This window comes from Podarcis gaigeae (assembly GCF_964106915.1).
Source record: "Podarcis gaigeae genome assembly, chromosome: 6".
In the NCBI taxonomy this organism is placed as follows: Eukaryota; Metazoa; Chordata; class Lepidosauria; order Squamata; family Lacertidae; genus Podarcis; species Podarcis gaigeae.
Window position 1 is genome coordinate 50,388,420 of NC_139682.1, and position 25,048 is coordinate 50,413,467.

The 25,048-nt window shown below is 46.9% G+C and overlaps 1 protein-coding gene across 4 annotated transcripts in view; it reads right to left on the minus strand.

Annotated features, from left to right (window-relative positions):
• SLC6A9 (solute carrier family 6 member 9) overlaps nucleotides 1–25,048 on the minus strand; it is a 54,284-nt gene that overhangs the window by 9,068 nt on the left and 20,168 nt on the right. For 3 of the 4 annotated variants that reach the window (XM_083742429.1, XM_083742428.1, XM_083742430.1), the window contains exons 3-4: nucleotides 1,591–1,747; nucleotides 646–777 (exon numbers count right to left, since the gene is read on the minus strand). In XM_083742429.1, coding sequence (XP_083598555.1) covers nucleotides 646–777; nucleotides 1,591–1,747 — 289 coding nt within the window. Of the gene's footprint in view, nucleotides 1–645; nucleotides 778–1,590; nucleotides 1,748–18,132; nucleotides 18,416–18,454; nucleotides 20,705–25,048 lie in introns of those variants that run through there. The other variant, XM_083742427.1, reaches the window with a different exon arrangement.

The window sequence follows — 25,048 nt, forward strand, 5'->3', positions numbered from 1 at the left end:
GGGAGAGCTCTAAGGCATCTAGGGATGGGAGTTTGCAGCCAAATAAAGTATATGGCCTGTGCAAGTATGGACACACATACGCTGAGGCTGTGGATATAAGGCACAGGCAGACAAACTGCAGCACAATTTGGGCCTGGTTATGCAATTTGTTGATTTATTATTTAACGTGCCAAGATCTCAGCTTTCTGCCTAGTCAGCACTCAGGCCTGCATGCCTGCCCACCCCTTTCACACATTATGCTGCTGCCTGCCCTCCCTGGTTCACTAACAGCAAAGGCACAACTGCAACAAGGAACGTGGGATGCAGGTGGGATGCTGCATCATGCCCTGCATGGTCTCCTGCACTTACAACAGGTGAGACCAAGCATGATGCAAAGGAAGTGCTATTACATGTGCAGTATTACATGTTCTAAATTTTGCTTTTGAACTAATCCTGCCCAGAGATGCCAAAGGTCCACTGCCCCAGAATACTGATTATCTGTCTTAAATTGATTTTGCTCCTAGCAACTCCAGCTGAAATGCAAATACTGTACGGATGTGCGCACAAATCTCTACCCACACATGGGGAGCAAAGGATGCAGACTGCAAATGTGTTTGTAGCACAATAACCGGACAGAATGTATGCACTGAATGTGCTGCCTCTTACCTTTGAACATGGGGCTAATCCTCCAGACACCAAGGCACCCCTGGCTAGCAAACTGTCCGAACGAGAGCTCCATGAAGAAGAGGGGGATCCCGCAGAACACCAACATGATGAAGTAGGGGAACATGAAAGCACCTGGAGACAGAAGAGGAAATGAGCACCGGAGAGGAACCATAGTTCAGGGGTAAAGCACATGCTTTGTAGGCAAAAAGGTCCATCTCCAGCATCTCAAGATGAAGAAGCTCAAGATGGGATGTAATATTCATTTGTTGTACTTACATCCCACTTTCCCCTCGTTTAACTCCTCCCCCCGGTGAGGTAGGTTAGGCTCAGAGGCAGTGATTGGCCTAAGGTCACTTGGGGAGCTTCATGGTCAAGTAGTGATTTGAGCCCTGGTTTCCCCCATGTCTCTGAGCCACTATATCACATCGAGGAAAGACCTCTTCTACCTGGCACACTGGGCTAGATGGACAAATAGTCTTAGTACAAGGCAATTTCCTGTGCTTCAAGCCAGTGGAAAAGGAGCTTCAAAACCCTTAAGAAATGCAGAGATTTCCCCCAAGTGTCATATTCTGGGTGGGGAGAAAGCTGCCCAGAGTGTGGCATGGAATCCCAGTCCTCTCCTGCAGGAGGAGCCCTATACTCACCAGATAGTTGTGTATGAAGCTCCTAGGATATACCTTTGTCTGTGGGGACAAAGTTGCATCCCAGAACTAGCAGGACACAGCACTGCAATTCCCACCACACACAAACACACACACCAGTGCTATGCCAGAGCACTGGGTTTAGTACCGGCTGGGGGCAGGGAATCAGTCCTACCCTGCTATTTGCAACACTGCACACGCTCTAACCCCAGACAGTGTCAGGGCCAGGACTGTCAGCAAATGCAATGCAGAGTGGATCCTATCTCTCTTGTGCTGCATGCACCCTTCCCCGGCCAATACTCACCTCCTCCGTTGCGATAGCAGAGGTAAGGGAAGCGCCATACATTGCCAAGCCCAACAGCGTAGCCAACGCTCGTGAGAACAAACTCGATCTGGTTGCCCCAGTTGCCACGCTTGAGGTTCTCGTCTCGCTTAGCCGTCTCGCCAGGCACAGCACCATTCTGCCAGAAGAGGACAGTCAGTTATTGCAGGTAGGGGAATGGCAAGAGGGTGGGCGGAGGTAAGTTATCCTATTCCTTCCTTCTGGGTCTCCCCTACTATCAATCCTGTAAGGTCTTCCCACAAAAAGAGGGGCTTTAGAAGGGGCAACAGGCAGATAACAAAACAAGTCATATGGATGGGGACACACACACACACCCTTCTGCAACTTTGGATGCTTGCGCTGCTGGTGGTTTAAAGTCACTCCCCTTCCCCAGCTGGAGGCAAAGCAGGCAGGGGGCGGAGAGTTTGATTATGCTAAGGGGGCTGCTACCCCCTGCCTGCCCAGATGAATAGTCCTGGGTCAGGCTGTAGGGAAGCTGGCAGCTGCAGCCCATACAAAGCAGGCATAAGAGGAGTCAGCACAAAGGAGCCTCTGTGCCTGTTCCCTCTGCCTGCCTACTGATGGAGCACAAGAGGCCACAGGAAAGGCAAGCAGATCCCTTTACTCACTGGCAGGGAAGCTAAGCCCATCAGGGCATCAGAAAAGCCCTGCTGGACCACACCAAGCCCCACCTAACCCAGCATACTGCTTCCATCACTGGCCAGAACAATTGCTTTGGGAAGCCCACAAGCCAGGAGGGGGGCTTCATGAAGATACCTGTTGTTTTGTCCCTGGCACCTGATATTTACAGATTTACCTGAATCATTTATGTCATTACTTCATGAATGAACTCTCCATGCGGAGGTTTCATTTAAGCCAAAGGTTTTCAACCTTCTTGAGTCCATGGCTCCCTTGACCAACTACGTTCTTTCTGTGGCACCCCTGTGGGGCTCAGGAGCCCAGTTATGTCACCCCTTGCTTGCTTGCAGAGCTGGCAGCCTCACACACTTTTTTGAACACCCCCCCTTTGTGGAGTGTTCCCTCAGCCTCCTCTCCGCTCCCCTCTCCTTGGGAGTCCTCCAGGCAGCACCTTAAATTGGGAGGCAGCAGTGGCTGCAGCAGGAGCCGCTGTGCCTACATGGCAGATAGGCTCCCTTTCAGCACAGGGCACTCGGATCCCAGGCAAGCCTTGGAAACAGCAAGAACAAGAAAGGCCAGTGCAGTACCTGCCTGCCTGCCCGGCCTCCCAATTGTCTGTCCATTCCCAACAGCAAGGGCTGGCGGACTGGCTGGCTGGGCTCCCTCATCCACTTGCTTGCTTACTCCGAGGCTGCCTCAGCGCCTGGCAACCAACACCTCCTGGCCAGCCCCACAGGCACCAGTTGCCTGGGGAGCTTGTAGCCAGGGCTTTAACAAACAGCTATGCAAGCCTTTGGGAGGTAGATGTGAAAGGGCATCAGAGGAGGGAGGGAAGGAAAGAGGGACAGAGCCCAGTGTTGCCCGCAGCACCCCTGACCATCATTCAAGACACCCCAGGGTGCCATAGCACACTGGTTAGAAACCACTGATTTAAGCCATTGTGACCGACTGCTGCTGAGACTTTGCATCCTATAATTATTTATCGCCCTTTACAAAGCCCTATAAGCCAGTGACCATTACTGTATCCTGTGACAGGGAATGCCCAATGTTAACTATGTTTTGTGTGAAGAAGGAACAGGAATATACTCGTGCTTGTTCCTGGCAATCTCAGGAGGAAAACTGGATCCTCTCTTTGGCTCTTGGTAGCTAATTCAGAATATGCCCATCGAGCGTACAGTCTATGGATGTTTACATGGCATCACTAAATTGCCCTTTTATAGATGTCAACTCCCTTTTATACTCACAATAAAAGTGGGGAAATTACTATATCTGACCTGTCAGCCCATAAGTGAGAGCTGTTCTATTAAGAACATATAATGGTACACGGACTACAGGCAACTCCCCGTTTGCATGAGGATTGAGTTCCGGGTCACTGCGCATGTCAGCGGTCACACGTAAGTCCATACCACCCCTGCCCCCATCTGGGGCCAAAAACAACATATGCACCAGCAATTTTGAGTTGCACAGTTTTAACTTGTGTGACAAGCCAGATTCTTCCCTGTAAGACTGGAAACTGGTGGGAAGAATGCACTAGAGAGTGGAGAGGGTGGGGAGAGAAACACTTGCTTTGACGCAATGTCATCTAATCTCCCCAAAAACAATTCCGAACCAATGGTCATTAAATAGCCAATGTTATCTCCCTGCAAACAAATCAGGGCGAATGCTTAGTAAACAGGTCATCTGGAAGGAAGTGCCCACGGTGTGTCTATCTGTGACAAAGGCTGGTTATTGGCTGTAGTAAAAGGATATCACCAGGAGAGGGAGCCTCAGTCCTCCTTAATCATACCGAGTCCTTTAAAGTCTGTCAGAGAAAATAAATGATACTAAAAAATCTTGGCCCATCACCCTAGAGTTCCCCTTCCGAATGTGTCCAATGCTAGCCCAAGCCTTAGACATGCCCCCGATTTCTCTATCCCCTAAGGGGCAGGGGAAGAACAGAGGCTACTTGCCGCAGCGTTGACAGAGCCAAGGTCTGAGCTACCTTTGGAACAGTACGACTTCCAAGTGGCTGGAAGCACTCAGCCCCACACAGAAGAAGCCCAAGCACCACACAGGACAGGATGCTGTCATCAAGTGTAGCCGCTTTCCGCAGGACAAAAATGGAGCTTTTGTGCATCTAGCTCCATCCTGGCACCACCAGTTCCCTGTACTGCCCAAGGATAACAATGGCAGCCTTCAGATCAAAGGAACGGGAGATGTGTTGTGTCAACAACAAAGCCTGGCTTCTCTTCCCTTAGAGCGGATGGGGCACATCTGGCTGTGCTCTGGAACAATATTTCTCTGGCGGCTACTGCCTATACCTTGCCCCTTCCTCCTACTGAGAGATGGGACATCACCTGAAGATGCTTCTAGGTTCAGTTCTCCTGCATGAGACTTAAGTGATCGTTAGTTCACTTGCCTACGTACTTGAGGGGTAAATCAGAATTTGAAGTAAGTTGGGTCAGCAATTTGCAAAGACTCTCCTCTGTCAACTGCCACTTGTAAAATTATTAACATCTTATTAAGAAAATTTCAGTTATAGAGAAAATAAAGTGATAAAAGAGAAGGTAGAGAGAGAAGAACAAATAAAAAAGCAAAAAATTAAAACATAAGAAAAGACATAGGATACACTAAATATAATCAGCTATACTACCATACATTATTATATAGGTATATCAGTACTATTATTGTCCAAATACATATATGATTATTGATAATCTACTATATTCTGTATAATCTCATTCCAAATGCCAATATATTTCACCTATTATTCATAAGCAGTTAAATAAACCATGACAGAGCTGTTTCTTTCCAGTTGAAGGCGTCAATAAGTCAATAAGCGAAGATTGGGAGCAAGGCGATGCAGCTGGCGCATCCTAGAATCCCTTGGTTAGACGGATGGATGATCAGCCCTGTGCTAGCAGCTTTTGCATCTTGACTGTTTAAAGCAGGGGCAGGGAAACTTGTAGCCCTCCAGACACTGCAGGGCCGAACTTCCCACCATCCTCAACCAGGGATGCTGCAGTTTGTAGTTCAGCCACAGGTTTTCCCAACCCTGGGTTTAAACCTCCCCAACCCAATGCTGCTGCTTCTCATGAGGGTCTAAAGCATTTCCTTTTATCTTCTGAGAAACTCACATTGGCTCCTGTGGTTTGCACCTCACACCCAGCCAGTGATCCCTCCAGTTGCTGGTGTGTTAGGAAGAGGGTGCTGCACTTGAGTGCTTATGAGATAGGTCAGCTTTACTACAGGAAGGGAGAAAAGAGGGTATTGTAAAGAAAAAGTGGGTGTCCTAGGAAAGGAGCACTTGGCCTCTGTGGGCCCTCCCTCCTGTTCATGGCTGGGGATCCAGCAGCAGCCTGCCCCTGCCCCATGTTCCAGGATGCTTTGCTGGGGAGGATGTTGCTCCCTGAGCCCCACTACTTCTCAGGAGCTCTGAGATGAACAGGCTGCCAGCAGGGGCCTTTTGCAGGAGCCTCTCCTGTGGATGCACCTCCTTTGCTCTCCCCCGGTGCACGCAGCACACTCCACGTAGGCGCACGTGGCTGCCCGCTGATCGCAAACAATTGCTGTGAGCACTCAGCAAATGGAAGCCGTCGTTTCAGCTTTGCCTCCTGCCACTGGGATGGGAGGGGGCTGGCAGCCGGCGAGTTGTGCACCTAACCGTGTCATTCAATTAGAGCCAGCAGCCGCTCTGGCACAGAGCTGCCAAGGAGCCATCTGCTGCGCTAACTGGGGGGACTGGCAGGGTACGGGAGAGCCACGCCTGCTAGAAGTGACCTCTGCTGCGAGCCCTGGCCATGGAAGCCGGAGTGGGGATTGTGGCATCATGGGGACTCAGCGGCAACCTAAAGGATCATCTCCAAGGATCTCCATGTTCTGCAAGGGACAGGGAGACCCTGCACACAACCTGTCTCCAAAGAAAAGACTGCACGCACAATACATTTATAGCACCCCCCCCCAAAGAATCCTGGGAGCTGTAGTTGGTTAAGGGTACTGTGAAGTGTAGCTGTATGAGGGGCAAACTACACTTCCCATTATCCTTAGGGGGTGTGTTTTAAAAGTATGGTATGTACACAGCCAAAGGTATACATTTGCCAGTGGCAAGCAGGGAGTAATACAACATCCTAATATCCTTATCCCAGTCTTTCTCTGTATTCTTCACATCCACCCTTGACATGAGGGAGGCTTGAAGTCATTTCCCCATAAGTGGAGTCTTGGAGGGGCAAATGCAAAGAGGGAAAATCAGCAACACTTTGCACACACAGAATGCATCCCAACCATAGTTGCAAGACAAGGGAGTCAGGCCAAGAGACAATCCTGCATCATGGCAACGTTTGACCCAGCAGTTCCACGGGCTGCTCTTATGGGGGATGTTTGTGTTTTAGGGGCAGAAAATCTGGCACTTTTGAAGAGCTGTGGCACAATATGACCTTTAACAGATGTTGCCTCTCCTCCATCAATTCTGAAATGAGAAACAGAATATGAACAGAGCCCCAGAGCGTTCCAAGACTAGCAGTGAGATACATGTATTTATGCATATTTGTCCCAAGGTTTCTCTGCATGCTTGTTTACAGAAAAGTATGTGTGTAACTGTTACATACCTGCACATATACATGTGTATGCATGCATCTAGCTATGTGCAAATAACCTTGCAGGGTTTGCTTACAGAGGGATAAGGTTGATGGCCTGAGCATTGCCAGCAACTTTCCCTTGGTGCCTTTTGGCTGAAGGCTAAACCAGCCCTGCCACATGGGGTCTTTAATATGGGTGGCTACTCTTAACCAAACAGCCTTCTCCCTCCAGATACAGTCAAGCTGTTACTGCATAAATGCAGCTTCTGGAGGGGCAGTTCTGTTAATCTGTTGCAGCAAAACCAACAAAGTGCCTTGTGGCATCTTAAAGACTGAACCAATTTATTACGACACTAAGTATTATCCTCATTTGGTACTGTAAATACACCACACACTCACACTGTGCATAGCAAGAAGAAGAAAAAGGACAACCAGTGGAGCGGAATGGCAATAAAATGCAAAAAGTACATGCAAAGACTGATTTGAACTTAAATGGGGATGGGAAGAGCAGCAGCATTCACAACAGCAGTAACTAGTAAAAATACAACCATCCTAGCATTGTTAATTAGCAAACTGTACTGGGAAAGGAACCACTGTGTCTATTTATGCCCAAACGGATACAAGAAAACTTCTTAAGTTCTGATTCAGTCCTTTCAGCTGCTGACATCTCTCTTTAACATTTCCATGTTGAAGAGAAGCAGCTTCCAGGTCAGCAGTGGAGTGTGTCGGAAGAATTAAATGTTCGCTCAGTGGATTCTGATAAAAAGGCAGGTATCTCACCATATCAGACCTGGGCTAGCAGCTCCAGTCCACTTGGATGATGGCGTATGTGTAATTTTATCTCAAAGAGTCCCTACAAAGACAATCTGAGGAATTTGGAGTAATAACAGGTTATTCCACTCCTGGCTTTAGTGGCAAGTTTCCTATTAAGGTTCTGGGTCTGTACCCACCTGAAGGAAGCTTCTTTCTTTGGCTTTGTAAGATGTGTGACACAATGGACAGCAGAGGCTCCTCAGTGCTTTTCCACTTAGACCAATAGGCCTTTCACCAGGGCACAGCAGGGAATCTGGGGCAGAGAGAGGAAGTGCTAGCACCCCCTCCCTTTCTCTCAGCCGCGGAAGCAGGGAGTCCAGATGCTGTAAATCAAGCAACGAGTGCGTTCCCAGCTCCCCTCCCGCTCTGCCCCCCATTCCTTCTGCATTGATCGAGTCCTTGCCGGGCGCTTGCGGCCATTCATGTTCCCTGAGCATGGGCTCGGGACGAGATGTTCAGGCGGCAGCCACATGTGACCGCGTGGCACGTTCGCTGGCGCAGTTAATGGGGTTGCCAGCCTGGCTACACAGCACTTTGCAAGGAATTGGATACACAGCCTGGTAGCCTTCCCCATAAGGAGTCATAACGGTGCGGTAGCTGTGTCAGGCTGTTGCAGCAAAAACAGCAAGAATATTGCGGCATCTCAAAGACCTGTGGAATAGAATCTACTTTATCAGATGCATGAAGCGTTATCCTGCATTTGCTGCGGTGGTGGGGGTCTCTCTCTGAGTGCATGTATGTATATCAGCTGTGTCTGCATGCCACAATAATGCTGTTGGAAGCGGAGTTCTGATTTGTTACCATGAAATAAACTAAAAATGTAAAGCCAAGAACAAAAGTTGACTGCTGTTCACAACTTCCCAGAAATAAATATCCCATGAATACGTTTGTGTGTGTTTTTTTTACACTAAATCTTTGTCAAATCGCTGTACAAATCGGTGTATATGGCCAACACACAAATTCTCTCACTAATAATTAGTAAACTAATTAACAATGTGGTAAGATGAGCTACTGTTGCTCGATTCTGGCACAGGTGAAAAAACTGAACTTTTCATAAATTACAGTTCAGCAGTTTCACGCTGGAAGTCTCCCTCTGAAGTTCCTTTGCTCAAGAAGATCAGTAACAGTGATCTGGGTGGTTGAAGTGTTCTCTCCCCCCCCCCCAGGTGGTTTCTGAATAGGGTGGCAGTTTATGATGTTCTAGTACTGTAACATGAAGCTCCAGGGTATCACACAACACAACTGCCTCTATCCTTTATATTCTACTTGTGCCAGTTTGACATTAAAGAATGACTCTACACCATTAGGCTGTGAAGAAAAATGGTCATAGTTCGTCCTACCAGTTCAGCTGCCCTAGCTGGTACACAGTTTTCCATGGCCAAAGGAGCAGCATCTCAAGTGTAAGGGCAGCACTATAGTTGGCTGCAGGTCAGATCCTCCATGGCTGACTTCTTAAAGCATGCTGCTCACTCTGAGTAGCCTAATCCAACTTGAATTGCAAAGCGAGCACTAATGAGGCTTCTGTTCTGCTTAATTAATGGGAGCTCAGTTCACTCTGGCCACGTGGTGGTCTATTGGGCAGAGAACTCCCAACAGGAGCTCAAAGAGAAGGCTGGAGTGAAACTCATGGAAGTAGCCCATTGACTTGGGCAACTCCCAGCATACACTGCTGCTTCTTAGCATGTTAGGATCAAGCCGCTCTTTGGAAACTTTGGACTAGTTCATTTCACCTCCCTGAGGAGGAAATGTAGGGAATCGGTCCTCCACTGCTTCTGTTACTACTTCTTAGGGGGAGGTGAGTACTGAGGCTAATCCTCCGTTACCATTGCCTTTCCTTCAGCCCCTGGAAGAAACTACCAACCCTGCCATTTTGGGGCAGGCAAGACAAGCAGTGGCTATAGCAGGGCAGAAATGGGCCACACATTCCCTTATTAGAGGAAGACATGTGAATTAGTTCCCACAGTGGGTCAGAAATTAAATCAGTTGACTTTTCATGAAGGAAAACTGTCTTGGCAAGAAAACATGTATTTGGCGGGTCTGGCCAAATCATGTACTGGTGGCAGCAATTTTACCTGTCGCACACAGACAGAATGTTTCACTGTTTGGAAGATTTATAATGATATCCTCCCAGAACAAGGGCTGATTTAAATCAGTGCTTTAAATAGAGTTTCCAGCTTTCTAATTCATGTATTTACTCAGCAAGTGTATATACTAAACAGATGAAAGTCAATGAAATTCTATATATTTTATACTAAATTCTGCCTCAGCTTTATACTGCTACCTAGGAGCATATATGGTCATGCAGCTTTCAATGGTGAAGTTAATTATTCTGTTTGGCATTCTTTCTATACATATGTGTAAAGGCACTTACTTGAATACTTTTATACAGAACTTTCCAGAAACAAGGGCTGGTAGTTACTGTATAGAAGAGCACTGTTTCTCCATGGTTATTTTAATTTGTTTTTTAACATTATTTTGTTTTTCCCCATTTTGCCAGCAAGTCTCCCCTGTAACAGGCTCTCATCACATTGCCAGGGCATGCAGCAATACAGCCTGCTCATGCATTCCCATCCAAGGCCTGCCAAGCCTCCTCAGGAAGCATCCAGCAGCTCATTCATCCTCCAGACCCAAGGGCATAAGAACCTCCTGGGGGGGGGACAGAATAGGAGAAGAACCATGTATGGGACCCTGGGGAAGAATGGGGGGAAAGTTCCACACACCTTTCTATACTTGTGGAAGAGGATTCCAATTGGATCAGACATAAGAAAGTGATTCGTAAATTAAAAAATAGCAGCAACAACAACAACCCTGGTCCAACAAACCAAAGAATAAGCTATGAGAACACAGAATCCTGCCTCTTCCCTTTTCTCTTCCTTAATTAACATTTCCTTGTTTCCTGAAAGAGTTTCCAACAATATATGAACTAGGAAATGATCATTTGAGTGATCCCTGTCAAGCAGGATAGCAAACCATGGACTGCTATCCTGGTTTGTAGGGATCATTCAAACCACATTTTCTTAGTTTGGACATCATGGTTCGGATGCCACCAGTTTAATAACTTAAGTAGTACTGAATTAAAGTCCATGTGGGATAAAAATGAAAAGTCTAAAACAAGCTGGTAGGCAGACACACACACACTTTCATTATCAGTTTATGATTCCAAGCTTCTGTTCTGACTTTGTACTTGGCAGTTCTAGAGTGGCATCTGTCTTAGCCTATTGCAGCAACAACAAAAGGGTCTTGTGGCATCTTAAAGGACAACAAATTAATAAAGAGAATTACGGCATAAATGTTTGTGGACTACAGTTGATTTCATCAAGTACATAAAGTTGCAGGTATATCTTCACATGGTTATTTGGGGGGGAGGGTTTTGAAGAATTGCAAATGCTGATGCCAGAGGTAGTAATAAATTGTGTAATTAACAGTGGTAACTTACAAAACAGTTGTTGCTGATAACACAGAAACCCTGACATCTGTAAGCTAGGTTGCACGCAGAGTGTGATAAACAAATAAGCAATGTCCCAAATTTCCAATTCAGTCAACAAATTATAGCACTGAACCTCTTGATGAATTCAGTGGTTTTACACTGCAATTTCTCTTTAAAGCTCTGTGATGTCCTTGGTTTCAGCATGCATGCACAGGGGCCTCCTGTACTGACATGGTGCAGCTATTTCATCACACTACATTGGTACAAGATGCCTCTGTGCAGGTATAAATGTATCACCTTACGTGCCAGACAATCATGATGAAAGCTACCAAGTTCTTGGTCTGCTGTGGAAGCACAGGTTTCTACCAAATTCTACCTCAGGCAGAATTGTGAGCCCTCCTTAAATGTTTGTTAAGTCTGGATTTCCTCCCCATACATAGGCAGTGAACCAGGAGTGGGTGCAAACAGTCACTATTCTCCAGACATTTAGCTGGCCTCTCTCCCATTACTGAAATGTTGTGGTTACTTGAGAGGGGAAATGCATTTTTAAATGTTCACCTCCCCAGGAAGGCTCTTTATCCCTGGTGTGCTCCTGAATAAAGATTCTTCCTGGTGCTGCCACTATCCCCATATGAGTGCGGTACCATACCTTTCCTCACTATTTGTGACTATTGCAGAAATACCAATGCCTCAATGGGCAAAAGCAAATGCTGCAAATGTTTTCATATTCAGCCGGAGCCATGTTGGAACTGATCCTGAGCAATAGGTGGCAAAACTAGGGGAGCCATTTACCCTGAATCCCCATGGATGCCATTAACCTGCTTCTCTCTCTTCTTGCTCTAACAAAGCACAAAAGGGGAAAGTACCACAAACTTCACTTTTTACTTACAATGCTGGTGAATTCAAGAAAAAGTGTGTGTGCATCTATATTCACATACATGCATGATTTTGCATCCTCCTACCTGCACCCATCAAGTCAGGACTCATTCACACTTCCACATGCCCTGCTGGTTGCCCTCGGGGAAACCCAATCTTTACTGCTGAATTGGAGCAAACATCAGTTGGGTTTTTGTCCAGATTGACATTTGCTCTGATTTAGCACTAAACAGCAGGCTTTCAGGAAGTTGTGGGGCATAGGCAAAACCACTCAGACCCATGTTTTCCAGGCATGGGACAAGCGGAAGTGCGGAAGTGTAGACGAGCCCTCAGTTGCATAGCAAATGTGGTACAAATACATACTGAATTTGACTCAAGTGATGACACAGATCAGAGAGTCACCCATGGTTTCTCCTAGAGACACAGCAGGATTTCATAGGCATGAGAAGGGGAAGGAAGTTCTTATACCACCTCATGCTCATCCATCAGGACTCCCTGGCAAGAGCTACCTTTCTTATGCTAATTCACCTGTTGGCTCAACTGGTGGGCCTCATGGCTGAGCTTGTAAGGCCACTGGGCTGCTTCCAGAAGGAGGCTTCAATCAGGCAACAGGATTTATGCTAGAGAAGCTCCTGTCAGCTGCACAGCCCCTTCCGGCAAGTGGTTCCCAAGGGACATGCTGCCCTTGCGGTGGTGAAGGAAGAGAAGCAGGTCTGGGCTAGAAGCCAGGTGGCAAGGAAGGCTTAGCTAGGAGCCAAGGGAAATCCCTCTTTTGATCCCAGCTCACTCATTGCTTGAGTCAACTGGAGCCTCACCTGACCCCCCACTCATTACCCCACAAAGCCTCCAACTCTGGGGCAGTGCAGGCAAGAAGACAACTAGCTGCTCAGCTTATATCAACAACAAGAAGCCTAGAGTATGCTGGAGTCAAACTGTTCATAACATGATGCCCTCAGTACCAAAGGGAACAGGGAAGATCATTTTGGAGTGCCAGTGGGTAGAGACTGGGCACAGAATGTTCATCCTAGGCTAGGAGCTGCACAACGTGTGTGTTTCTAAATATTCTAGTGGAAGTCAGAAGGAAAAGAGAAAGCAGCAGATATTACCAGAAAAGCTTTTCCCAATTCCCCCAGCCTTGCTGGTCAAAGGGCTCCCATGATCACCTTCACATACTGCACCTTTATTGCACTGAATCAGTGTTGTACTCAATATACAATGGGTCAGAGGGGAGATAACATATTGAGGGTTCTATGCTTCAGTCTGAAGCCCAAACATTTTAGTAAAAGTCACATGGGACACCCAGCAGAGGTGCTGCTACCCAGGTGTGTTCTGAAGGCACAGGAGGTCACCACTTGGCTGATGCTAAACAGGTTTGTGGCTGGATTGCCTGAGAACTACATGCAGGCCTCCTTGGATCCCATGATAGAAGAAAGGAGGGATATAAGTGTAATAAAATAAAATAACATAATAGATGCTATTCACACAATATGTGAAAGTATATTTAATTGGAGGGAGATGCCTGAATCAGGAGATGTTGAAAGAGTGGATTGTTATGCCAGTGAGAAGTTAACATTAAGAATAGTGAATCCAAGCATCAAATTAAATATTATTCAGTGTTTGATAGACAGGGCGGATCTTTTCTTTTCTTTGCCTTCTTTTGCTACAACCTTTAGACTGCATTCACTATCATTCTATAGATTTTCCCCTTCTCCAACACATATCAAGTATGAGCACGGGGGGGGGGGTTCTCATTTCATTTGCCCCCAAACTTGAATCCTTTTGGCGTAGGAAGCAGCACTTCCAAAATGGTGCTAGGCAATAAATTGCGGGGATGGAAGAGACAAGCTGCTTTCCTAGGTGGGATGTTTTCTCCGCTTCATCCTTCTCTGGAATTGCAATAGGGTGGTGGCACTTTGGAAAAAAGATTACATAGATCAATCAGCCTCCCTCAGCCTGCTACCCTCCAGATGTGTGGGACTATAACTCCCATAAGCCTCAGCTAGAATGGCCCATGGTCAGGAGAGTGGGCATTATTGTCTACTAACATCCAGAGGGCCACAGATTGGGGAAGGTTGTCCTAGATGGATGACTAAAAAACAAACTTGCTTGCCATGTGTATCCTTGGTGCCATCTTGCAGGCACTTTCCCACCAGCCAGTTCAGGGGCTAGAGCTCTTACAGTTAGGGTCCAGGGCAGCGTATTTTGGAGAAAATCCGCCACCCCTAAATTGCTCTTCAAATTCATTCCCTGTGATGGGGCTTTCAGCTTGCCTCAAGATTGATTCTTGTCACTCTGGTGCTTCTCTGTAAGCTCACCTCAGCACTATTCTATATATTTCCTCCATAAATTATTTGCTTATATTACCACCCTCTTAATTCAAAATACCGTATGGTTTAATGGATGTTGAACTAAAGGGAGCCTGTTGAATGGACAGAGGCAGCAAATCAAAGGCTTGTGTCAAAAGTAGCACTGTCCAGCATGCCAAGAATAGCCAAAACAGTTAGAAAAGAATAAGGAACTGAGGTTGTGCATCCAAAAATAAGACTTATGCCACCACAAGTTCTATATACACACACAGCTCTACAAGGTGACATTGAATTGCATTTGGCCCAGTGCAATTCAAACATAGTTTTGAGCTGGGAGCAGGATGAATTCATTATGCAACCCATGACCTCAAAGCAGCTACAGAACCACCTGTATGATCTGTAGCAAGTTCATCAAATCAGAAATCTCACTTTGGGTAAACCTTTGAAAGGAAACGTTGCTCCACACTGCAAAAGAAGTCACCAATTGTGATGTCCCTCCCTCCCTTCATGTACTGATGAGCAAACTTCTTTTTAATCACGGAAATTATTTGTCTGCTTCACTGACTATAACAACGGTTTGGACTCCATCTGGCACCCAGGCTGAACCTTAAATTGCTACAGAAAGCAACTGAGGGTAAAACATATGACCTGATTAAATCTATGCATCAACCCATCAAATGCAGGATAAAAATAAATAGGCAAACTGAGGTTTTAAAAGAGGCATAAAGGAGTGAGCTGGGGACGCAGCACTCAACTCTCCTCACTCCAACCCATACACAAGCTGCAACCACAATCCATCTGGCCTCAGACTTCCTTTAATTTGGATAGATCAGCTTTGTTAGCTATCACATTCAGTGCGACAGCAAGGAAATCAAGTGCAGTATCCGAGTCCCACAAGTCAGGTTGGGAGATAACACATACTGTGACCATCCAGGATTTTGGGTAGGTGGGATTAATTTAGTCAAGGTTTAGCCCATGTACAGGCAATTCGCTGGACCACAACTCCCATCAACCCCAGACAACATGTCCAATGGTCAGGGATGAGTTGCAGTGCAGCAATTATTTGGAGGGCCCAGTGGCAGACCTTCATTTTTAGGGCCCTGAAGCTTGAATTGTTATGGGAGCCCCTTTGCAACCAGCAATTAGGTCTGGATAACCACTGTTATCTTCTTCAGTTGGGTTGTTTACAATCTTTACAACATCCATGCTACTGACTCTCAAAACTCTGAGAAATATATATAAAAACAAATAAATAATCAATCTGAGCCATGCAACTCAAATTGAGTCTACTAGACCCATTTTTTTTAAAAGCAATGTGGATGAAAGTTGCTTCTGGGGCCCCTCTGGGATTAAGGGCCCTGAAATTTAAACTTCATTAGTTTCGTAGCAGATCCACTCCTGGGTTCCCCATCCCTGGTTTAGGCTCTTGCCTTCGGAAGGGTGCAGTCAAGACTGATTCACAGAAAAGTAGCAATGGAAACTCAGAAGTCTTTGCCGAAGGGAGAGGAGGGGGTATCCTAATCATGATGGCTCTGGTTGTGATGCAAGCAATACATTTGCTTGCAGGTGTTGAGATTTGGTGAAGTTGGTGTTCCATTTTTTAGAGACAGTTCCTAGATATCATTCTTAAAAAGGTGAAACCTGTTTCAAGGTGCTATGAGAAAAAACCAGTAATAGGTCCCACCCCCAATAATCTTAATTAATGAGTTGAATTTTCCTTTGTACTTGTAGTCATTCTGATACTTCATTTAAAGTTTCATAGTATATTTCTTGGTACATCCAAAACTAAGGGAACTGAATGTGATTTTCATTTTTTAAAGTCATTCTTGCTGGCTGTGGGACTTCTTCTAGAAGTGCAAAAATGCTGTGTTCCCCTTACCGCAAGCCAAGTTGCAGAACTTACAAATTGCAGCTGGCTTCCAGTATTTGAAGTTTCTTGCTAGTATTGATATCTCTTATAAAAATGATAGTATAACCAAGTCAGTATTAATACATTTTTTAAAAGGTTCAATTTCCTCTCTTTTAATTTTACTGCTGACAAATCACCAAAAATATGACTATTCACCCTATACTATACTTTGTGTTGAAAGCCATGCATATAAAGGTATTGTTTGCTTGTGGCTGATGCAAGAAATTTTGCTGCCTTTGGCAAAAGACAAAATGGCGTCTCACCATTCCATGTACAGAAGCCAACTAGATTAGTATTTAAATCTTATTTCAATACTAGCAATGGTATAGTGTCCACCATACCTGACGGCAGCAGACTACTCTGTGGTTGCAGGATAGGTCACAAGGCAGCATTGTCCACAACAAAATGGTATGGTCTAGGAACTCACTAGCAGGAGAACCCAAGGGGCTGCTGTCATTGCACCCCAGCACCTGGTAAATTAGACAGTCACATCACTCTGTCTAATGGTAGGGCTGGCTTTGTTGATGCCTCTTCTTCTTGCTTTTAGTTGTTTTCACTTTTAAAAAGTTACTGAGGGCATGGATCCTGCAATCTGTTTTAGGAATCCCTCTGTTCAAAGGCTCAGATAAATTCCTTGTCCAAACCCCTGACCACAGACACTGTCCCAGCAGAGCAATCAGTGCATCTGTGTTTGAAGCTTCCCCTTTACTCCACACAGAGCATCAAAAGTTCTGGACAGGTGTTACTAAGAAAAGTGAGGGGGAACTTCTTGGCTCCATGGGCCAGATCCTTAGCAGGGTCTGGTCTAGTCTCACAAGCCAAATTTGACAGGTGGGTGAGGCTTCCCACCTGTCAATCACCTGACTGCACAAGGGAATCAGTGCTTTGAGGTCTCAAAGCTATGACTTCAAACCACCACATGCAGCTAATCCAGCAAACTAATCCACAAATTGGTGGTGGGCAAGCCTGTTTTCCCTTGCTAATTCACAACAAGGAGTGCACTTCAAGGTTCCTGATTGTGCATTGGCAACTGCATCTTACCTGCCCCGCACCTAACATCATATATGACATCAGGTGTGGGGCAGCTGGGGTGGCTGGCCGTATTTGAACCTCTGATGAGCCAAGTTTGGTCCGTGGGCCAGAGGTTCCTCACCCCTGTGCTAAAGTGTGCAGGAAGTGAAGTTACCAATAGCTACATGGCCTTTACAGCCCCTCATGCAGTAAATACTGTTCTCTGGCTCTCTCTAGAGGCCACAGGGAAACACAGCAGCTCCCCACACCTCCAGCTGGCAAATGTAATTTAATGTATATAAGCTGTGAGGGTACAATGGTGACCCCAAAGCTGTAGGGCCTGAGCAGTGCTGGAAAGCATTTCCTGCTACCGGACAACACAGACCATAAGGTGATGGAAGCGAGCACTACAAGAAAGCAAGGACTAGAGCCCTCAAGAAGAAAAAGGCCACCTTACTGAAGTCCACAGTAGGGGGGATAATGCACATGTGCAGCCACAAAAGTTTATTCACTCACACCTACAACCATAACCAACCTTAAATGCAGACTTTCTGGCTTCATAAAGCGGATGGAATGGCAGCCAAGGAGCAGCCCCCCCTCCCTGCACTCCTGTATGTTTATGGGCTGGAGCCCCCAAACTGTTTTATGCATCTCCACCCTCATGAGAAACAGCCTGGCAGTGATGCCTGGGCCACATTGAGCCTGGCAATTCCTCACCTCTTTGCGCTGTCTCCCCGGGAGCCAGCACAAAGAGGCTTTGAGAGAGTGTGGTTACCAGCTTTCATTGAGTCTCCGGCATTAACTTCTCCCCTTTACCCCCTTTTTAAACTTGCTGTGGCAGCCGCAGCAACAGGACCCCCTCGCTTCTTTGTGGAACTCGAACACTCACACACACTCACACACTCACATGATTCCTTCCTCCCCCATTGGAAAAACGGCTCCCTCCCCTTCCCCCTCACTTTAGGGCTTTAGGGAAGATTCCCCACTGACCTGCTCTTGGGGGCAGGGAACCCCTTGGCTGCTCATTCCCGGTATCCTGGGGCGTTGCTAGAGCTGTGGCTGTTTGCTGCCTCCTTCGCATCCAGCCCCGCTGCTACTGGGGCGGTAATGTGCTTGCCTCTCCCTCATGAACTTGGCATTACTCTCAGCTCAGTTCTCCCAGCACCATGCTGCCCCCGTCTGCCCAGTGCCCAGCACCGCGCTGCCCAGCACCCACCAACATTCTATACCCAGCCACATGGCTCCCCTCTACTGCTGCAATCTCTCTCTCTCTCTCTCTCTCTCACACACACACACACACACACACACACACACACACACACAGAGGAGCTCACACTCCCAGAAGGACCTAGGATCACCCATTTCCTCTGCTATTAAGGCTGTATACACCCCACCATCACCAAATCCTGGGAACCATAGTTTATCCATTCACAGAGCTGCGATTCCCAGCACCTTTAATGAGCTACTTTTAATGTATGGCGCACATGCAGCCTAGTCTCCACTCTCATGGACAAAAGGTGGCTCCTCCTAAGAAGTGATAACCTACAGTACACAGGGAAAGCTCATCATGTTATCTGGGAGATCTGCAGTCGGATCTTACAGTGCTTTGGTTTTCATTAAAGATTGGGTCAGGGCAGAACTGCTGTGAAAAGCAGCATGCAACTCCTCTCGCTCAAAGCCTTTCCCCTGAGGCTATTTGTACCTCTGCAGAAAGTGTACTTGGTAAATGATGAACAAACGTGAATGAGGTAAAGACTCAGAGGGAACGAAGAAAGAGCGTGGAATCCCAGCAAATTCCACATGCTTTCAGGCTACAAACAAATGAAGCTGGAGGGTGCAAGGCAGTGTCAGGATATATTTGGCCAGCATGACTAAACCAAGCAAAATGAGCCTGGAGGTCTATCCCTGTCATACAGCCCATATCCATTTGCTTTCCAAGGGTCCTATGTGGAATTGCTCTTGTGAGGCATGAATGTACTTCATTTTCCTTCCCAGCATTCAGTATTCAGATCCCACTGAACCAGAACCTAGGAAGCTGCCATATACCAAAGCCAGGCCATTGGTCTAGCTAGCTGCGTAGTGTCTACATTCAACTAGCAACAACTCTTTAAGGTTTCAGCCAGAACACTTTTCCATCTCTACCTGGAGATGCTGGGGACTGAACTGGGTACCTTTTCTATGCAAATGGTTCCCCTTATATCCACTGGCCTGTGGAGCCAGCTATAAGCACCTTCAGGTAGAGATGCAGCAAACAGCTCCAGGGCAGGGATCTGGCTTACCTGAAGCTGAGACTTGCATGCACAGCAACATGGAAAGCTGCTGTATATCATTTAGCAACATCTGGATAGCTCAGTTGTTAGAGCATGGTGCTGACAATGCCAAGGCTGCAGGTTTGATCCCTGTTTGGGGCAGCTGCATATTCCTCCATTGCAGGAGGCTGGACTACAGGACCCCTGGACAGTTAAGTCCAGTCAAAGGCAACTATGGCTCATCTTGCTTTCAGGCTGAGGGAGCCGGCGTTTGTCCACAGACAGTTTTCCAGGTCATGTGGCCAGCATGACTAAACCACTTCTGGAGCAATGAAACACAGTGACATAAGCCAGAGAGCATGGAAACACCATTTACCTACCTATTTATCTACTTGCAAAGATCCTTAGGGTCATTTGCAACTCTACAATTCTGTGATCAAGTCAGACCCTTGGGCCCACCTAAATCCCCCCTCCTGCCTTTCCCAGGGATTGAACCCGTGACCTTCTGCATGCAAAGCAAATGTTCTACCACTGAGCTACAGCTCCTCCCCAACATCCCCAACTCTGACATCCCCACCCTGACTTCCCAATTCTATTTGGAAATGGAGAGAACTCTGGGATGCAGGGCTGAAGGAGCATGTGGGGTCTCTTGCTCTGCTTTGCATCCAATCGTGGCGCAACCCTTTCCCATTTGCCCAGCAGGCACTCAGTGTGGTGAAAGAGCCAGCTCAGCCTGACCTCGCCTAATGAGGCCTCATTAGCAGGATCCAGCTGTTGGCTGCCCCTCCCTTTCAATTAGCTAGCACTAGAAGGAGGGGGCTGCCTCACAGATGGGCTCAGACCCCACAGCGCTTGGGCAAGCAGCCGGGCGCCAAGAGGGAAAGGCAGCCAGGAAGGGCTTAAGTTTTTCTTACTCCTGCGGTGAAGGAGACTCCACCCGCTTCCGCCCCCCCCTCCGCCGGCCACAGGCAGCCCCTCCCAAGCCCAGTGCGGGCTCAGCGCCTGTGCTTTCAGCCTGGCCCGGCTCCTTGGAGGCGGTAATACCTGGCACAGGATTACAGTCTTGCTGGAGTCTGCAGAGGCAGGCATCCTGGGCCCAAACAGATTTCATAACAACTCATTCACAGTGCTCACATACAGTATTCCTTGCTGAGCTATTTAAGTCTTGGCTTGGCACACACCCCTGGCCTTATAGGGACTTCTGCCTGCACCCACCTGTTGTAGGGCATCCCAAAAAGCCCAGCCAGTCACAGAGCTGAGAAGAACTCAGAGCTGTAAAGAGACAGCTCTGAGATGTGTTCGTGTACGTGTGTGTGTGTGTTTGTGTGCGTAGCCAGGCTTGAGTCTAGTTCTTGGCATGACAGTGTAGGTCTTGCCCCACAGCCAGCTTAGCCCTCTGAGGTCAATGGCAACTGTATGCAGCCGCCTGCCCCTCTGCAGGGGCCTGTATATAGCACCACAGTCTGCTTAGGATACAGCTATCTAGCACTGGGCCTGGACTGGTGTCAAAGGCTTGATTGTGAGAGCCAATGTTCCTCTTTCTCCTTGCCACCCTTGGATGTGTGTGTGTTCTGTAGCCATGCCTTGGCCAAGTAGCTCTGACACTCAGAGAATACTGAGAACTATGACAAGACGGTAGGTTTGAGGTCTCAGGTGGAAGATCAGTGCTGGGGCAGCCCTATGAAGCCTGCCTGCCAGGGGGTGGGGCCACCCTCGGCAAGGCTGCCCCTGAAAGGTGCACAACACCTAAGGGGGCAACAGCAAGGGGGAGTTATTCACTGTGGGGGTGGAGCGAGGGTGTGAGCCAGCCCCCTTGCATTAAAGTTATTGTTTTCACGGGGATGTGGTTTTAACTTGGATGGGTGCTGTTTTATTGGGAGGGTGGTGTTGTTTTAAATTGTTTTTAAATGTTATATGTTAATTTGGATTTTTCTATTTGTATTTGTGGGTGGGGTGGAGCATTGTTTAGGGGCTTTTGTTGGGGAATGTATTGTTTATTGGTGTCTATACTGTACATCACAATTGTTTATTGTTTTGATTATTTTTATCATATATTTTGTGCTTTGATTATTTTTCTTACGAATTTTTTGCTTTGTATATTGTGACTTTGTGTTGTGAACTGCCCTGAGACCTACAGGTAGACAGCAGTATGCAAATTTAAATAAATAAATAAATAAATAAATAAATGGAAACCTTTAGGCAGGCATATTGCTGGATACATGGGTTCATGACATAAATTTGCATTCAATCTCCATATGCTAACTTAAATGTATAGATATTTATGGGAAACTAAGGTAGCGGGTGACTAAGGTAGTTGGTTCACCGGTAGTGAACTCTGCAGTGTGCCCAGCTGTCCTATATGCAAACTGGTTTTTTAAAAGTCCCCCCCCCCCCAGAGGCAAAGGAGTAGGCGATCCAGAGCCTATTGCAAAAATCCTGGGGTTCAGCAATACCCCTGCCTGCAGGTTCTCCTTCCAGTAGAGAAGGGCTATAGCACAGTGGCATGCTGACAGTCCCAGGTTCAATTCCTGGCCTCTCCAGGCAAGGTAGAGAAAGATCTCTGTCTGAAACCCTAAAGAACCTCTGCCAATCCTTGTTGACCATACTGGGCTAGATGGACTGACCTGGTGTAAAACGCTTTCCTATATGTGAGTCTGGGTTTTGCTCAGAGTAGACATTGAGTAAAACTAGCTATCACTCATTTCCTTAAACCATTCCATTCCTCACTGAGACCTTCTGACTTTGTATCATAGTGGCATTAGGGTGCAGGAAGGCAGGGTGAAATCCACTCTGCAAATGTGCAGTGCTGCTAAATATATCCTAATCCCCACCATGTTTTAACAATGCCTCATCTTTGGTCAGTTCCGGCTCTTTGGGTGGATGAACCAGATATGCTTAGATTAACTTTCTGAACCTTTATCCCACTATCTTGAGATGCAAAGGTTCCCAAAATTGATTGAGGTAGTGGCCAAGGGAAAAGAGCAACAACTTATCCAAGGGAAAAGAGCAACAACTATCTAATAGTGCAGACCTCACCAGCCTGGTGCCTTCCAGATGTTTTGGACTACAAATCCCATTGGCTGGAGGGCACCAGATTGGCAAAGCTGCTTTAGGGACATGTGATCCCTCAGAGCCATCCCAGGTTGCCTTTCCTCCAAGAACCACATGCCACATCCTGCTGCTGCTCTCCCTTCCTCTTGATGTCATCAAAGCCATCTCCATGGTAACCATTTATGAAGTCACCATGCACTGAGCTGACCATCTGGTGACAACAATGAGCAACAGAAAAGAGGGGAAGTTAAGATGGCACCACAAATGTCTTCTATTTTCTCCAACTTGGGCTCCTCATAGGGGCACCAAGAACTTGATTCTCAGTCTCCCCTTTTGGACTCAGTCTGACCTGCCTTGTTCTTTAGGGACGCTCTTGTTGTCTTTACTGCTTTTGATAGAATGTTAAGCCTCACCACCTCCCCAACTATGGCTTCGAGCACCCCAGCTGTTTCCTGAGCATCAACTGTCCAAGGAGCCCAATGAGGCGTGAATGAGACAGCAGAACATGGCAGGGAAGTGCAGAGAAGGGGGGGAGAGACCAGATGGGGTCTGGGGGGCTGCCATTGCTACACATGGACAAGGCATGGTCCAGTGATAAGCTGCCACGCATGGGGGCAGTCGGCATGCAATACTAGCTTAGAACCAGTAAGTCCCACTCTGCAAAACCTACTTGCCACCACAGCTGCAAAAGGCAAATTGAGGGTCATGCCAGCAACAGAGTCTGATTCAGCCAGAAGGTGGAGCTAGACAGGATAGGCAGGATAAGAATCCTATGTCAGATATAAAAGCAAAGGGCAAAGGAGACACATTCATTCTTGTTAGTTACATTCATTCTAATGCAAAGAAGGAAAAATACAGTTGGCAGAATGATAATGCTTTCCGTGCAGATACAAATGTCTTACATTTCAGGAAATCAGACACCAAACTGCAGGGTGAAACTGTGCTCTTGGTGATGGCTTGTTTTTAATGGGAGATACTTATGACCAGCACACAGAAGGAACATGCTCAAACATTCTCAAACTAGAACAACCGTGTTCTGCAAGGGCTACATAAATCCTGGATGGTCTCAGTCTCAGGAAACCCAGCCTGGCTAAAAAATCTTGAGCTGAACGGAAGCTTAGTCATTCTTCTAAATTGGAAATATGTACAAAGACTTTATTCTACCTTAAACCATTTACAACAACAAACAAAGCAAGAAAGAGAGCATCTTTCCATTTAAAACCACCACACAAGTATTTGTGCCATATCACAGAAGAGCTTCACACTGGGTTTGGGGTTCCATCTTTTAGTCCCTTTGCTGTCACTTCTCATATTTTCCTTGGAAATAAATCCAGCACAAGAATCATGGTGTACAAGTCCATGCCACCTACTATCACTGCTTAGGACAGTGGTGTTCTTTGCTAGTCTCTGTGGTCCAATAATCTCCTTAAAGTCACATCATGTACTGTGTCAATCTACATCACAATAACTGTGTTACAGGGCCACATACCTGTCTCTGGACATCTTTGGGGTGTTGGTGGGTGTTGCAGTGGCCTATTACAGGTTCAACAGGGTGTGCTCAGGTGTATTATCTGCCGATGAACATGTATAAAGACTAAATGAATGTACACTGAAACTCTCCACAAAAGATTCTTTCAGTTGCAGACTTAGCTCAATTGTTTAGAATGATTCCCCTGTGTACACACACACACACACACACACACACACACACACACGGCTTGCACCTTTTGGTTTCCATGCATTCACAACAGCACACACACCCACTTCATACAAAGGGATCTGCACATCTCTTCTCCTGATCCCCACTGGTATATCACCTTGAAGCAGGTCAGAGTTTCTGGCATGCCCTTCTTACTCCCAGTTTCTCAGTTGTGTACACGACAAGGATACATACACCCTACAGGAACCCAGGAAGAGTGGGAGCAAGCTTTGGAAGTGTTTAAGTGTTTTAAATTCCTAGGCACATATTTATTCTCAGGCTCAGATTTGAAGGATGAGAACAGGTCCTGACCAAAGGCTCCTACGGACAAGTAGATTTCCAGATGAGAACAGGAAGGGAATAAATCTGGCCACAGCCTTAGTTGCATCTGTACTGGATAAATGTAATGCATACACAGAGCTACCTGGAAACATCTGCTGGTAGTTCAAAATGCAGGAGCTAGACTTAACAGGTGCTGGTTTATTCGGGACATGCAACTCCTCTTTTGTACAAAGTACACTGGGTACTAGTTTGCTTCCAGGCACAATCCAAGGGCTGATTATTGCCTTTAAAGCCATTGATGGTTTGGAGCTTACACAGCAATCCAAACCCCTCTTGGGCCTGGCTATGGCGGGGTTGGATAGAGTGGAGCTACCTTTCAACTCAGCACTGATGCCTGAGCTTGGCCTTCCACTGGAGTAACTGCCCACTGGCAGTTTCTGCACCAGCAGCAGCCAGTTGAAATCCCCAGAACCTGGGTGTTCCAAGTGCAGGGAGGTAGTAGAGCAGCGCTGGCGCAGAATCTGCTGGATCTTGAGCTGGTCTTGCTGCCACCACCTGATGGCATCAGGCTCAATCCTCCTCCATGCCCCCCCCATCCATATGTGTGCTGCCACCACTGCGAGCA